The 17,289-nt window shown below is 41.7% G+C and overlaps 1 protein-coding gene across 1 annotated transcript in view; it reads right to left on the reverse strand.

The window, feature by feature from the left end:
- Positions 1–17,289, reverse strand: part of ATP6V0A1 (ATPase H+ transporting V0 subunit a1) — a 1,075,307-nt gene that overhangs the window by 495,630 nt on the left and 562,388 nt on the right. Inside the window, exons 10-11 of the mRNA XM_044054711.1 lie at positions 8,275–8,487; positions 4,577–4,727 (exon numbers count right to left, since the gene is read on the reverse strand). Of these exons, the coding sequence (XP_043910646.1) occupies positions 4,577–4,727; positions 8,275–8,487 (364 nt within the window). The remainder of the gene's footprint in view (positions 1–4,576; positions 4,728–8,274; positions 8,488–17,289) is intronic.

Here is a 17,289-nt window from a genome sequence, read left to right on the forward strand (position 1 = left end):
TGAACCAGGTCTCAGTCACTGCACAGATATATATGTTCTCCATTTTAAGGAGTGCCTCGAGTGAGTGCCTTTTGACATTTAGACTTCCAGCATCGAGTAGCATTACCCTCAGTTTTTGCTTGCCTGTTCCTGTTACAGTGGTGAATTTGTCATTTGAACCTTGCCTAAAAAAGGCACTATAGGGGCGGCAAGAGCCTTAGCCAGTATCTGGAATCCCAGGGGTGACAGGTGCAGGCCATCTCTGGCAAAGCATCGTGGTCTGTCGACCAAGTCATCTCAGGCAGACAGATACTGGATCCCCTTACAATAACACCAGAAGCTTTGCCAATTGTTGAAGTCAATCATTTTGTCCTTGTATTGTGGTATCATTCCGGGCGATGACAGGATGTTACTCAGAGCTAGGGTCATACCTGCTTGGGCTACAAGATCGGAGAGCTCTTCCATGTCTCTTTTCATGTAGTCCAGGGAGGTATGTCTCAGGTCGTTCACACCAACATGGACAATGACAGAGTCATATTTGTACTTGTTGTGGAGTGACTTGAGTGCGTGGGTTATGTGGCGGATGCTGGCACCTGAAAGGCAGCTGACAGTAACCTTCTCCTTGTTTAGCCTTGTGAGTGGGACATCAATGTGCCTGACTACAGAGTCACCTATGACTAGTGTGTTGGGTACGTTGGTTTGCCTTATGGGCTGTGGTTTATTGGCACAATGAGTCTGTGGGCTATGTGTCATTTGGGTTGTATTGGGGGTAGAGGTTGCTTGTGTTTCTGCTTTGGATGGCTCTGTTGTTAATATGCACTCAAAAGTTTATAAAGGAAGGATCGCCAACAGGGCACTTATCTGAATCTTACAAGTGAAGCTACAATAAAAACAAACAAATGATAACCTGCATTCGAGCAACAAGATAGTCAGAGACTCTCACGCATACTTCTGTCTACATACCTCTATGTCAATGAGCTGAGGTCATCATCTGGACATACATCCTAGGAAAGTAAAGTCTTGGTACCCCAGCCAGATGTCAATGGACAAGAACCCATCTGTTATGAATACTGGAACATTGATTTCAGTCAAGACATCACCACTTTCCAAGTTCTGACGATTTTATAATACACTACTTATCAGTGATTTCTGAGCCAATTTCAGTAACCAAAGTAAAAGAATTCTGCTTACTGCACCAATAAACCTTTCAAAAGGAATTACCAGCAGTGCTAAGTAAATGATCTGAAGTGCTTAAATACATATAAACTGTTGTCATCTTTGTTTTAAAAATAACCTGGCAAAATTTTAAGCCCCCATAAACCCTGAGAACACTGCTGCTTATGCAAAACTGTTCACAGAAACCCTGTGCAAGCATGTTAATAGCTGATGTACCCACCAGGAAGAAGTACAGAACTATCTCAAAAAAACAAGCCAGTCTGGTGGAATCACAAAATCAATATGCTGTATAACAGAAGGAAGAAAATCATGGCAAAAATTAGGAGGTGCAATTCCCAGCAGGATAAAATCACTCTCATCAAACTAAACAAATAACTCAGAAGACAAATAAAGTCTACCAAAGCCAAATTCTAGTTAAGTTTGGCCTCCAGGCCAAGGGCAACCACAAAGCATTCTTCAGCTATGTCTGCAATCTCAAAGGCAATACACAATTGCGTGCAGAGCTCATTGTAAATGGAGCTACCTATACTGAGCTAGAAGACATATCAAACCTCCTGGCTGATAAATTCAGCTCCAGCTTTACTCGTCTCTCACCTCAACCTTCCGTCACAAAATACCATTAAATATAACTCCCCCTACTATCACAAGGGAACAGGTCCTTAATGCTCTCTCTCTAAGACTAAGAACACTGCATCAATGGGTCCAGACAATATCTTGGGATGCCTTCTAAATAGCATGAAACATGACTTATCAAGACCTCTGGAATTACTATTTAACTGTAGCCTTCAAACAGGCTTCATGCTTCATGAATGGAAAACAGCAACAGTCACCCCTTTGCACAAAAGTGGGCCATCTAGCCAGATACAGACCCTGGAAACTACAGGCCCATAAGTCTATAAAAGTAAAATACCTTTGTGCCAGGAAAAAAATCACCACATGAGAAGCATAGAAATAATATTAAGTGTTTTCATTCTGGTTAATTTTAGAACTTCTTCAGAATAAAAAACACATCCATTCCAACAAATTTAAATGACTGGTGAAAATGATGTCACAAATCAATCAACCAATAAAATCATTTTTAAGCAAAAATTAACTTGTAGAATTACCTACAAAGACTGTTTGATTAACTCACCCTCTCTAACAAACATTACCTAAGAAATCAATAATATAAACAATTGTTGTGTCTTTCGGCTTTTCCCGGTTAGGGGTCGCCACAGCGGAACTCCGGTCCGCTAATGATTGGCAGTAGATTTTTACGTGCTGGCTTGCCGGCCCTAACGTACAACCTTCAACGAAGGAATGTCCATTCATGCATGTTGCCACACAGAAGACGCTCTAACTGAGAATCGAACGGGCAACGTCTAACTGTGAGGCGACAATGCTACCGCAGCACCACCACCGCATAACATAAATAATATAAACAGTATAAATCAGTAAATAGTTAAAATATTTATATTTCAACAAGCTTTTAACTGAAACAGTCTCATTCAAACCCAGTGCCATACTGGCACGCAAAAAAAACTTGCCATTTAAGTTCTAAAAATTCAAAACAGTTGTTAAACTGATCAGTAAATACAGATTGATTAACTTTCACCACTACAAAAAAAATTAATTTACAAAAATTGTTACAAACCATACTCTATCTCGCAACTGCACTATTAAGATCTTTATTTCTAATGGTTTGTACATGCTCACCAATCCTACACTCAATTCCTAGTAGTTTTCCCAATGTAAAAACTATTGCAGTAGCAACAGCTTGCCAAACAAACTAACCCTTCACTTTTGCAGTTAAACCTTCCTCTGGCTGTTAACAAAAAAAAATTTCTGGCACAAAGGGATTTTACTTTTATTGGTTTTCTTTTACCTCTGCTTCATTTTTTAGACCCATAAGTCTCATTGGTCTTATATGTAAAGCCATGAAAAGAATTGTCATGGAAGTGATCAAAAGAGATATAGTAAACCTCTAGACACTGGACCCAACCCAGTTTGGTTGTGTCAAGGGCAGATCATACCTACTCAAGCTGGTGGACTTCTTTGAGAAGGTCACCAAAGCAATGGATGAGGGAAAAATGCTTCACACTGCCTATCTTGACCTGGCCAAAGCATTTGACACAACACCCGACTTGGGCATTTTTGACAAACTCAAGAGGCTAGGTACAAACTCGTATGTCACCCAATGAATAGCTAACTGGCTCACAGCAGAACTCAGTAAGTTAGAATTAGGGAGTCCACCTCTACAAAGAGGCCAATCACAAGTGAAGTCCCTCAGGGAAAAGTTCTTGGAATGCTGCTGTTTGGCATTTACTTCTCTGAAGTCAAGGCCAATGTCAGTGGTCACTGGCTGACTAAGTTTGCAGACTACAAATTAGCTGTCGGCATTGAATCCCACACTGACACAAATGTTCTCCAGGAGGGGCTGACACAAACAACTGGTGTCAGAGCCATGGACTACAACTAAATGCCAGGAAATGCAAAATAGTACCCTACGGGAAGTCATACATCCCTGGTAACTATTATACTGTCAATTCACCCTTTAGAGTTGACCCAGTGACCCAGTAGTCATGGACGTAGGGACACACATAGATAGTAATCTATCCTTTCACTATCACATATCCACAGTAGTGAGGAAATCATTCTATGTTGCGCAACTTATAAACAAAGGTATAGCATCTAAGTCTAAAGAAGGCATTGTTTCACTGTATTCGACATTCATCAGACCAATCATTGAGTACAATGCCCCATTTGGTATATACCTAACCAGGCATTTCCAACAACTGGAATGTCCACAGATGTTCCTCACTAAAAGAATACAGGGTGTAAGTAAAATCTCCTATGCAGATCGCCTCAAGACAGTATCCCTCTATTCTGTCTCCTACAGGCTTTTGAGGGGAAATCTATGCCTGACATACAGGGCATTGTCAGACCCCACTCTGTGGACCTCCTGCATATTCACAAAAAAAAAAAAAACAGCACCAGAATCACCCGTTCTAGAGACTTAAACCTTGCCTGTGTTATAAATAGGACCTGCTGGAGAGACGGGTATGTATCCCAGAGACTTATGGAACAGGCTCCCTATCAATGTGAAGCAGAGTTCCTCCTTAACCTAATTCAAGTACAACTTATACAACTGGATGGGGAACAGAAAATTCATCCATGATCTGGCACCTATGTCTCTAATGGACACAGGCAACCTGTAAATGGTTCATCTCTCAGGCCCCTGCGTGTAAATGTTTCATCTCCCAAACCCCTGCTTAGACTCATCAAGGTTATCAGAACTTGTCAGAAATTTGGGATGCATGGCTAGGCTTAAAAAGGCCCTTGTGGTTGTTAGCCTAATAAACACCTAGTAAAAATGGCAAAGATGCACTAGGGTATTAACAAGATTAATACCCTAAATCTCCATCTGTGTTCTTGCTCTTACCTGGGTTAATTTCTCTGTAAGTACCAATGCCGTAAGCGTCAACAATACTCTGAAAGCCATATGTAAACTTATTGGTTTTGTTATAGGTTGGTGGGGTCTGGCTTGTCTGCATCCTGTTTAAGATGGAAGGGACAGTAGAACCACTGTGCTCCTATTAAAATATACAAAAACAAAACAATTTATAGTTTTCATTTCTAAAAGCATGTTACATTATTATTATTTTTTTTTACATTCAGAAGACAAAGTAGTTTTCTTTACAATGTTTAACATATCAAAGCAGAAAAATTGATTTTAAACTCAGGAAGAATATACAACAAGCTGTCAAGCTGGCAACATCCATTTGCCATTGAACATATTTTGTTATCCACACACATCCGATTATCTCCTTGCAAACTTCCACAGGAGAAGAAAAAGAACATCTTGTTCAAGTGTTATAGTGAGTGTTACAAGCCATCTCCTATACTCCATCATATTCTCCTAACAGCTGCAAAGAGCTGCACCATTAATACTCTCTGCGTAAACAAAAACTAATGTGTACAACAGCTCATCCAACACCATCTAAGAAAGTTAACTTAGCTTGGCTCTACAGCACAGAAGGATGGAACCCTGATTGCCACACAGGTGACTGGGGTCTGACCAGGTGACTGGGTTCTGATCAGAAGCCATAACACGGCAGGTACCAGACAGGGTAAGAGAGGAATGAACGGGTGATCTCTCCCCAACTTCTTAAAACAGAGTAGATGACTGTGGATGCACCGACAGAACATAGGGAAATGTGATTTCCCTGGTGGTGACTAGGAAAATTACTTCATGTGGTTCAGGACTGGGGCAGGGCTGCTACCTGGCCAAGTTTCTTGAGGCAGTCAACCCACTGCATGGCCCCTTCACCTGCTTAGCAAGGAAAGCATTTGAAGATACAGCATTAAATTACAAAAAGTGTCTGGAATCACCCCAATGGCTGTTTGAATGAACTGGGGAACTACTGAGATGACTGGCTGTTAGGAGCTGAAGATCAACAGATGGTGGGAATGGTGTAAAAAAATAAGGAGGTAATTTTAGCTCATAGTTATGGCTGAAGCCAGAATTCAAATAGCAGCTTTGGTATTTGCAGGAGCTGGCAGAGGAAGGTGGGAGTGATGGGAGGATATATTGCTGACTCATGCATCCTGTGGGGGTGGGGAGGCAGCTTTGTTTTGCCACATTATGATACGTAGCGGGAGCACTAGGTGTTACACCCACTGGAGCTCTAGCTTAGTGAGCCTGCAATGCAGAGTGCAGTTGCACAGTTAGCAAAGAGGAATTCAGTGTGCAGAGCCATGCTTCCCCTCAAACAGCAGCAACAATGGAAGTTGAAAGAATAGTCAGGGGAGTGGGGAACCTGCCAAGGAAGAGGGAAGGCCATGCCACAGGAACAGCATTTGGCTCATTCTGCAACACCAAACACAGTGGATACGCAGAATGAAATTCCTATGCAAGAACAAATGAGCCAAAGGCTCTCAGTTATCATTGGAATATCAGTCTCCTGCTTCCTGGGAATGAATGGGTGCAGGTAGAGGCATCAATCTCCATTCTGTGTGTGTGTGTGTGTGGGGGGGGGGGGGTGTTAAAATAAGTATCTGCTCATCACCCCCCCCCCCCATCAACCTTAAATGTACATATTGCAAATACTGTATACATGCCGGAACTGTTAGGGTGAGGACTTCACTTCAGTTCAGCAATAATCCAGAGGAAGGTGAGTATCTATAACAGGATACCAAATATCAGCCACTTGCAGTTAAGCTCCCCTTGTCTTATAGCTCCTGCACAGCCTATTAAAGTTGGAACCTTGGTAAATCGGTATGGACAATGAAGCAGTGGTCTGCTATATTAGTAGGGAGTACATACTTCAACTCCTGCACTGACATGTGAACCAAGACATATTCTTGATGGCAGTTTACAATTCAAAGGAATCAAACTTCAAAGATGTGTCAAACTGCAGTCTCGATCTTCTTCTAACAATAGACCCAAAGGGGAACAGTGGTAAAAATTATGAAAGCCAGAGATAACTGAATAAAATTAGTCCATTTATTCAACCGGGAAAAGCCGAAAGACACAACATTCAACAACATTACAACAAACACAGTTTATCAACTCACAGCAACACAGACCTGTCTTTAAGTTACCACTGACTCTTCTGGTAGTCTTATGTTTAGGCAATTTTCTTTATGTGAGACATAATGGTGACTGATCTATTCATTATGAGACAACCTAGTACTCAATGTCAAAATTACAGCTCATGCAACAAATCAAATATCTGCAAAGGTAACATGCATTATCTGCGCCATTATGCAAAATTGGGAATGTCTGACAGAAATAAGGCTGCATATCAAGTTTAAGTCACTTCCTGACTCCATGGCATACAGTGATTAAGTCCTGAATAAACCCAGGTGACCTATGTTCCATTTGCAACATGGGCATTGGAGGAAACAGGCAGGGGTGAATAGGGTTGAGCAAACAACATCAGGTCAACCATTCTTGGGTGGGGGGGGGTGGAATCTTCCTGGACCACTACATTAGCTACTTGCTTGATGACTTATCTTCAGTAGTGTAGAAAGGCAAAGACCAGACTATTGCCCAAGTGACCCAAGATCAATTAGAGGTCAAGAATATGGTAGGGGAGGATGAGCATGCCTATCCTGGGAAGGAGGGGTGGTCTGGGGCCATCTAATGCTACAATCTCCTCTAATGCAGGGTGATACTGTAAGAGGTGGTCCTGAGGCTGGGCATTCTGCAGAATGCCACATTCTTGACATTGAAATCTCATATCGTAGATGTCAAAGTCTGGAAACCCTACTGATCTCTAAATTATGATGCATCTTGTCAAACCTAGAAAAACGCTGGCACAGCTGATCAAAAACTCAGCTGAAATACTTGCAGGCTGTGTTATTATGAGAGGCGGCAGTACAGTGGGGATAATAAAATTTACACTTTCCCCACTCTAGTGTGATCTTGGAGTCGGTATATATAATTAGCAGGGAGCATGGCGAGCACACAGGAGCTTGCCCCTTGGAAAAAAACATATTTCTTTTTTTTTTAAACTGTTTGATAAGGTGCTGATCAAGTAGCTGTGTTCGATTAATTGCCTTTCGAAGTATTGAGTTTTCAATGGATGGTCGTACATACTGTTTATAAATCCCAAACACTGTCAGCAAATTCAGCATGGCTTCCTCTCCAATGTGTTGGCAAAATGTTCAGCAAGGAGTGTAACAGTGTACTACTTCTGGGAATGTAGAAAACTATGGCAGCAAACATCCAGAGCAGTATAATGTGTCTCTACCCAGGCTAAAGATACTATATGAAGAATGCGGTTTTGCATTTAAAGCAGAAATATTAACTAGACAGTCTCCTGTGAGATTACCGTTTGTGGTTGTGAATCATGTCAAGAACATACTGCTGTTATAGACTGATGAAAAAATAAGAATTAGTCACAAAAATGTTGCGTTTAAAACACTTAATTCATTTCCTGAGAACTCAGAAAATGTGAGCCCCACCACATGTCAGCTAAAAGATGTTACTGTCCAGATACCATGGATGCTACAGTAGATGATTCAAACATAATTAAATACAAATCACTGTTAACTGCATTTTAAAATTTAAGATACACATACAACTGAAATCAGACAAACACTGCAAGGAGATATTTGAATATTGGTACTTACAGTTCCCCTTCGGAGAGCAAACTGAATGGAATCCAAATCTGCCACTGGGCACCAAACTTCAGCAATCAAGCACTTCTGAGTGACATCTATGTTGCAGAGGTTCAGTGTGTGGTATATGGCCTTCATTTTGCGTACTTTGATAAACCACACACGGATACTTTTGGCTGCTGCCTGCAAGACCCTCTGGCGATGATCCTCAGTTTGATTAAGCACCTGCAAAAAACAGAATGTGGTCATAGGAAAAAAAGAAAAAAAGCCATAAATACAGTTAATAGATTGAAAAGCATCACCAAATCATTTTGTCTAGCACACACTCTCTCTCTTTCTCTCCCTCTATCAAGTAGTCACCCTAGGCTGCTCAGTGGTGACCCTGGAAAGTGGAAAAGACAAAAAAAAACCTGACAAAGTTAAGTACAGCAATGTAAATACAACATATACCTCAAATATTCAGTTAGGAAATCCAAACTATATTCTTGCACTAGACGACAAAGCAACTAATTTCAGTGCAAAAAATATCTGGTAAACTACTGTAATGACAGTAAAGTAAATTTGTCCACTTTTTCTACTAAGATAGCAGGACATAATTTTTCTAAGGCAAGAATGTTTTAATATCTGTGCACCATAGAAAGTTAAGAACAGATCACATTTCCAAATACTATACAAAGTCGAGAACATGAAAGCACATGCTTCAGTACAGTATGCAAGTATTTCTCCTGTGATCTCATTTAATCTGATTATCAAACACAAAGTGAGCAGTCATGAAGTTCTTTACATGTTTTATTACCTAACCGCTGCGGTCCAAACACATTGCTCTTCAGTAGCAAACATGGATGCAAACAACAGGTATGCAGTTCATTCATTCATCTAGAAATGTAATGCAATTCTTATCCAAATCCTATAGAGACTCCAAGTGTTCCTTGGCCACTGCTATGTTTTCTCAATACTGCTGCCAGGAAACAAGAGGGCAACAGTGCACTGTCAATATGCTAAGTGTATCATGAGGAAAAAGTTCATGTGCTGGCAAAAATAGTTGTCATAGATGCTAAATAATGTACCCAAGCACCCCAACTGCGCAGGCGGTATACCACTGGGGCACCCACCCCACTTTTAAAATGACATCTACTGGTTTATTCCCCTGTGGCAGTACCTATCTGTACCTGCTATGCAGCAGCACTGAGCTGTACCTTAAGGCTTGGGTAACAGTGATGTGAAAGTGACTGAAAGCAACACAGGAACTGAAGTAACAGCCATTGAAGCGACACCTACAGCCTATACCAGAAAGCGATCAGTATTATGCAAAGGAGTTATTTTACAAAAACATTTCTTATCTGTTTAAAATAACTCCACTATATAAGAGATCTCTTTCTCATTATCCAGTTTTGGGTCACAAAGGGAGGTAGAGAGAGCTGGTCCATCATGCCACTCAGGGTGTACAAGCATAGAACTTGAATTTCTGTAAGAGCACACTGAGTGACATGACAGACTGTGGTTCACTATTTTCCCTAAGCTGGTAAAGAAAAAAAAAAATTGGTCAATGTTACTTCTCATCAAAGCATGAAAGCACTCAGTAACAATAAGTTATACATATTGGTTTATGCATGTCCCTCTATAAAGCAGCTAGCTGATGCAGGAAATGGATATATTTTTGCAACACAAGTGAGACTTACAAGGTTTTCTGTACAGTCTAATTAACATATACTTTCCTTATCTGAAGGTGGTACATATTCATTTTTAAACTGAACATGCAACCATTAAAATGGTCAAGGAAAAAGAAAATTGAAGTATTATCCTTTAAGATCCACTCAAAATGTTTATCATTTTATCTCAGGGATATGTTGAATGTCTGTGTTAGTAACAAAAAAAAAAACATGTCAGGTTAGTAGATTGGCAACTGACAGTTTCAACTTTTCTTTGGGGGGGGGGGGGTTACACGATTGTCCATTTCTCAAAATCGCACATCAGTTTTTCTTAGCTTACACTTTTATGGGCAATCCAAGTGCAATTGTGTAATCTGTCTTATGGTCTCTATTCTGATTTGTACGTACTGAACATTAGTGGCACAAACTCTCCTTCACTGCAATTGTGAACTGTAGTGCAACATGTGATATGGTACTACCACCTAGTGCACTTCACTGCCCCATGTGAAAAATGGTGTTGGAGTGGTCAGGGAAAAAAAGATGTTATGCACTTACCATAACATTCCATCTGTGTTGCCCATTTTCATTCTTCCTCAACTGTTGGGTTCAGATCCAATTCAGCTGTTACTAAAGCTCATGGCCACCAAAAACTCTCAAGCTCTTCCCCTACCCATAACGCACCAACCCCCAACAAACTTCAGATCTTGTTTGATGTCTTACACTACGTCGAAAGAATCACTACAACTTTCTTGACAGAAATGTCATACCTGGAGCTCAATATTAAGGACAGTGGAGGCAAGGGGTGGAGGTTGATGGGTGGGAAGCTGAGGAAGAATGAAAATGGGCAACACAGATGGAACGTTATGGTATGTACATAACTTCTTTATCTGATGATGTCAATTGTCATTCTACTGTTAACTGTTGGGATAAAGTCCCCAGCTACCTAAATTCCAGGGTGGACTCTAAGGAAGGATATTCCTGAGCACAGTTGAGCCAAAAGCTGCTCTTCCCCTTGAGACCAGATCCAATCTGTAATAAGTAATAAGGGTTGGACCAAGTTGCAGCCGCACATATGTCATCCATGGAAGCTCTAGAGAGAAATACTGAAGAGTAGCCATACACCTAGTTGAATGGGCTCTGAGGTCTTGGTAAGGATAGACCTAATTTGCTGTAAATGAATGATATGCAGTCCATCAGCCATCTGGCTAAAGTCACCTTTGCAGCTGATTTGCCCAATTTAGAATCTACACAGGATACAAATATGTCTTTCTAATTTCTTTTGTTCTACGCAAGTAAAAATGTAATTGTCTGTGAACATCTAACAAATGCAACATATTTTCACCTTTGCTTGCAAATTTCGGAAAGAAAACTGGCAAATTAGTAGACTGATTGACTGGTAGTGGATTCAATACCACTTTGGGAAGAAAAGATGCATTGGTATCTAAACAGACCCTACCCTTATCAAAGATCAAACAAGGAGGTTTAGATGACAATGCTTGAAGCTTTGAAATTCTTCTATCAGCGGTAATTGCCACTACTGAGAGAGTTTTCCAGGTCAAAAACTTAAGATCACATTTTGCTGCTGGTTCAAAGGGGGGAATGAGTCAAGGCTTGCAGTATCAAGTTTAAATCCCATGGTGGGGTAGGGTCTTTATATGGAGGTCTCAAGCAGGAGTGTCTCTCTCAGAAATGCTTTACAAAGTTTAGACGAAGTCAGGGAGAATTCTCAAATCCAATAGGAAAATTAGGGACTGCTGCTAACTGAACCTTAATCATTGGGGAGAACTAGCTCCCTCATTAAAACTCGTTGCTAAAAAATCTAGTACACCAGTACAGCAGGCGAGAAGGGGTCAGTGCATTTTTGTTGTGCTCAGAAAACAAACCTTTTCCATTTACTTCTATAAAGTTTTCTTGAGAAGCCTTATGGGACGATAAAGGTATATGCTGGATGGAGTAAGAGAGCACAGACTGTCTGACCACGCTATCAGCTTGAGGTTTGAGATGTCCAAATTAATTATACCTATCAGGTGAGGCAGGAGGTCTGGAGACGGATCCAGAATCCAAGGTTGTTAAAGTAGATGAGGCCATAGGAAGGGGACAAATTTGTATAGGCCAGTAAGGTGCAATGAGGAATCACCTTGCTTCTTCACCCTGAATTAGGGGAACTGGCGGGTAAGCATAAAGTAGACCAGGGGACCGATCATGGAGTAGAGCATCTCTCAGTGATTCCCCTTAGGGGGGATTAGAGCAAAATAGCTGCTGCACTTGTGTACTTGAGAAGCAAATAGATTGCAGCAAGGCTGGCCCAATTAATGGAATATCATTTTTGTCACTTTCTTGACAGACCACTTGTGAGGTAGAAGACTGGACCGGCTCAATTTGCCTGCTATCACAGTGGACGTCCCTGGAATGTTCATTGCTGTAAGAAAGTGGTTGGACGAGACCACCCATTCCCACACTCTGAGTGCTTCTCGACACAAGGGTTAAGATCTGGTCCCTCCTTGTTTGTGACAGATTGTCCATTTGAACTGCAATTGCCCTAAAGGGAGAGCATCTTGGAAGGCCTGCAGTGCTAAGAGCACTGCTCTCATCTCTAGAACACTGATATGCAAACTGGACTCTTCGGGGAACCACATGTCTTGGACTGTTTTCCTCAGTAAGTCCGCCTCCCCACTTAATTTGACAAGCATTTGTGGTCACTATGGCCTTGGGTTGAAGGGCAATGAAAGGACAATCTTGTAGAACCTGATCTGACCTGATTGAATCTGCCACCAAAGGTATCGGTTGTATACCTGCGTGATTGTTGTCTGTGTTGACATGTGCTGGGAAAAAAATTGACCACTGTGTTACCAACATCCACTGGAGAATTCTCACATAAAATCTTGCTAGAGGGACTAAGATAATGGCAGCTGACAGTGACCCCAAGGGTTGAAGAATTAAACGGGCTGAAACTTTGGTTCTGCAAATTATTTTTCTGACTTGGAACCTGATAGTCTGTACTCCTGATTCATGCTGCAGACTGCTCCTATGAATTCCAAGGTTTGAGTTGGTTGTAACTGAAATTTCTTGAAATTTATGGTTATCCCGAAATGACAACTAGTCTGGATCACCTGGTCTCTTGCTAGCCAGTAGATGACTGGCTGGGTTAGTAATGAACCAGTTGTCTAGATGTGGAAACACTTGGAATCCCTGCAGTTTCAAGTGAGCTGCTGCTATTGCCATGTATATAGTGAACACCCTGGGTGCTATGGTAAGGCCAAAGGGCAGTACGCTGAATTGATACTGACTGTCTCCCAGCCAGAAGCATAAATACCTTCTGGATTGTCTGCCATTTTTAAGTGACAGACCTTCAGGATGCATACTATCAAGCACATCCAGTCATCTTTGCCCAGAAAGGGTAGAATGGACTGAACCATGACCATCCAAAACTTTGTAACATGCACTGATTTGTTCAATTCGCTAAAGTCCAGAATTAGCTGCCAGTCCCCTGTTTTCTTTGGCACTAAAAAGAACCTTGAGTAAGTTTCGGATTCTCTCTGGTCTGGTGGGACCCCTTGGATGATTCTCTTTCCTAGCAGTTTTTGCATTTCTGTTGCTGCTTCTTTCCTATGACTGAGTGGAACATCTGGAATATTGCATACAGCTGGAGGTGGCAGGGAAAAGGGAATTATACAAACTGTGGAAATAATCCCCTGCACCAAAATATCTCTTGTTATGATTAGGAAAGGCTCTCTGGTTCAAGGTTAGTCAATCCCCGATTGCTTCCAGAGGTGGACAAATCGGACCCTTTCAGGAGCACTGGTAGGGTCTCGATCAGAAAAAGAATCCCTGGACCCCTGGTTTTGTGAGCCTCCTCTGCCACGGGGGCATCATCGTCCATTAGACTTCCCCCTCTGCCCCTGGGGGGACCATCTCCACATGGGTCCTGGAAAGGATCGGGGACTTTCTAGCCCACATCTTCTGACCACCTTGCTGATTCCTAAAAAAGTATCTTTGAAAGGTCGAAAAATGTATGTCCACTGCAGAGACTGTCTTTCCATCCTTCTCACACCTAGAGAGCGTGTCTTTCACTTTTGGGCCAAACAACAAACTGCCGTCAAAGGGATCTCTGACAAATGAGGACTTGAAGAGGTCTGCAAAATCACACACGAGCATCCAGGCATGCCTTCTAATGGTTATGCCTGAACCCGCTGCCCCCGAAACACCTTTGACTCATGCGAGATAAGCCTCATGGATGAATCTGAAATGGATTGAAGGGTAGCCAACTGGGAGGCCACAGAAGATTGAGCCTCAGCAGTAATGGCCCTGGAAAGGGATTTTGAAAGTTCTTTGATCAAATCCCTTTGTAGTCTGGTAAAATACACCAAATAGTTCAGCGACCTAATGGCAAAATTCAATGAAGCCTAAAGACGCTACCCAAACCTGTCCATCACCCTAGACTCCCTGTTAGGGGGATGGACTGAGGAAGTTGCTCAGCAAGTTCCTTCTTAGTGGCTGCCACCATGACCATGGCATCCACTGGCACTCCCTTACTCCAGAATTCCTTTCCATCAACTGGACCCAGAATCTGATCTGGCCTCTTTGGGATTGGCTCAACTGAGTCAGACTCCTTCCTTGCCGCATAGAGATGAAATCAATGAGCTTGTTGGCGGGCACACTAACCCAGATGGTAGATGGGCCAGTTCCAAAGTCCTTCAGAAATACTGATTCCTCTGGTGAAGGGGTGGTGGAGGTCCAGCAACCTCTCTGTTTAAGGATCTCAAGAATGTCTCCAAATGAGACATTTTCAGGAGGTGATCGTGGGGACCCTTCTCCCTCATTGAAATCAGTATCCTCAGTGACTGACTATTGCAAAGAGTTTTGCACTTCCTCTTCTGAGGAACTTCCTCAGTGGGATGATCCAGTGAAGTGTCAGAAGAAATTGTAATACCCTGTTGGGTGATCTGGGGGCCTTGGGCTGGCTGTTTCTGTGGCGCAGAATGATATGGCTCCAAGTGTAAAGACATTTGAGAACTGGAATTTGAGGCTCAAAGTGGTGGCTCTGTCCATCCTGTTGGAATAGAAAACGTCATCTTCACAACCATGAAGGCAGACCGCCATGGAAAGAAAGAAAACAACCGCCATGGAAAGAAAGAAAACAGCCACTTCAAGAAGACTGGCTTCTGGAGCACTGCCTCCTTTCGCCCTGAGAGCAACCCCCAGACAATGAAGCTGGACCCAAGCTATCCAATGCCAAAGCTCCGAGGGGGCACAGATGGCTGAGAAAATCACAGAGACAACTCCAAAGCCTCAGATTCAAGAAGATAGCTTTGGCTCAGAGAGTCATCCAGATTCAAAGAAGTCACAGTCAGTGCGCTCATAGAAGTTTTTGGATACGAAAATAAAGGAAATCTTCGGATCCAAGCAGGATAGCCCTGGAAGGATCAGATCCAGGGACTCTGAAAAATTGGTGGGATCAGAGAAACAGTAGACAATGGAGGTGCAAGAGAAGGGCGGGCTCCCTGACCCAAGGGGGTAGGAGCCGGGAGAACAACTATTTAAATCTGCACCAGCAGAAACTTCCTTATTATCCTGTCCACATCTTCCTCAGCTAAACTCCTGGATGAATGGCATGATACATGGGAGGGTGACCTTGAATGGCATCTATCAAAGAAAGGAGAAGGAACCCTAGTAGGAACTGGATCCAACCTCTGGGAATATCTTGTCCTCGGAAGAATCCTCAGATCAGAAGAGCTTAGATCTGAAGATTTTCTTGTCAGATCTGAAGGAAAGAGGACCTGAGCTGATTTCGGATCTGTTTTAGATTTTTCTTCGGCAGCTCCAATGAAGGCATGGAAGAAGATGATGGCCTTGGACACTTAATCTTTTTAACTTTTGTTTTGGGGAATTAAGTCCCAGAGATGGCCTCTCCAAATGAAGATGGAAGCAAACCTTTCAATATTAACTTATTTCTCCTATCTGCTTAGGCTACTGGATTGAAATTCTTGCAGACAGTACAAGCCTCTTGTAAATGCTGTGGGTCTAAACAATTACAAAAAGGATGGGCATCTGAGAAGGGTAATTTTTGCCCAGACTTTTGACATTTTTTGAAGCCACACAGTGCTTTGTCAGATATGGCGATTTTACAGAAAAAAACAGAAAGGGAGAAAGTATGTGTGTGTGTGTATATATATATATATATATATATATATATATATATATATATATATATATATACATATATATACACACACACACACACACACACACACACACACACACACACTCATATATATGAAAAATAAGGATAAAGACGGAAGAAAAGTGCCAACTATGCTAAGAGAATTACACAGACATGTACACAATGAGGTAAAAGAAAAAGTAGAGGAAAGAAAACTACCAACAATGGTAAAAAGAGTTACACTGAGTGTAAAAGAAACAAAATATATAAGAATGGATCTAGGACTTTTGACTGAAAGTTCAAAAGCCCGAATCCATTACCACAGAACACACTTTAACAAAAGCTATTTCATCAAAAAAGCGTTTTTGTTAAAGTATGTTAAAAAAAACCTCCACAAAATCTACTTGAATGCAGTGGGGCAAGCAAGCTGTGCCCCCCCACATCGCCCTACTTTAATATTTTTACTCCGAGGTCGTTACCACCGTAGTACGACCAGAAAAACAAGCATACTTACGTGAAAGTGATGCTTCGGTGAACAGCACTTTCCCGCAAGTATGCTCACCAAATTGGGATTCGGTGAAAGATGCAGTCAAGCATCTGTAAGGATCCCATAAGAATATATAGAAAATATGCAGAAAAATACACTTGTCTTAAATGCTCCAGAGTTCAAGCTAACCATGCTTTTCGTAAAAGGCAGCAAACGATCTGAGGTATGTAGGTGTGTTAGGGGTTGGTGCATAATGGGTAGGGGAAAAGCTTGAGAGTTTTTGGTGGCCATGAGCTTTAGGAACGGCCAAGTTGGATCAGACAGTCAGATTCGAACCCAACAGTTGAGGACAGAATGAAAACTGACAACATCATATCAAAGGTTTGCTGCCACAACGAAACATCTGTAGGATTTCCAGGCTTCTTGAACTTCATAATCTTACTGGTAGGGATATCACAAAGTGTCTTTCAAAAAAAGCAAACCATAACATTTTCATCCACCAGTCATAACTGCTTCTTTTGATTGATATAAGTCAAAGAAAAAAAACAGGGATGACTGGAAATATTGAATTAAATAAGTACTTCAGAAAACCTCAGGAAAAATGAAATTATGTCTGAAAGAAATAAATGAAAATCCTTGCTATAAAACAGGTTACTGTAGTTCTGAAATGTGCTGATCTGGGTTTTTAAAAAGTGGCAACTCTGGTACTGGTAAGCGTTGTGGCAGGTGCC

This window comes from Protopterus annectens, chromosome 13.part0, assembly GCF_019279795.1.
Source record: "Protopterus annectens isolate FY-2018-M chromosome 13.part0, PAN1.0, whole genome shotgun sequence".
In the NCBI taxonomy this organism is placed as follows: domain Eukaryota; kingdom Metazoa; phylum Chordata; order Ceratodontiformes; family Protopteridae; genus Protopterus; species Protopterus annectens.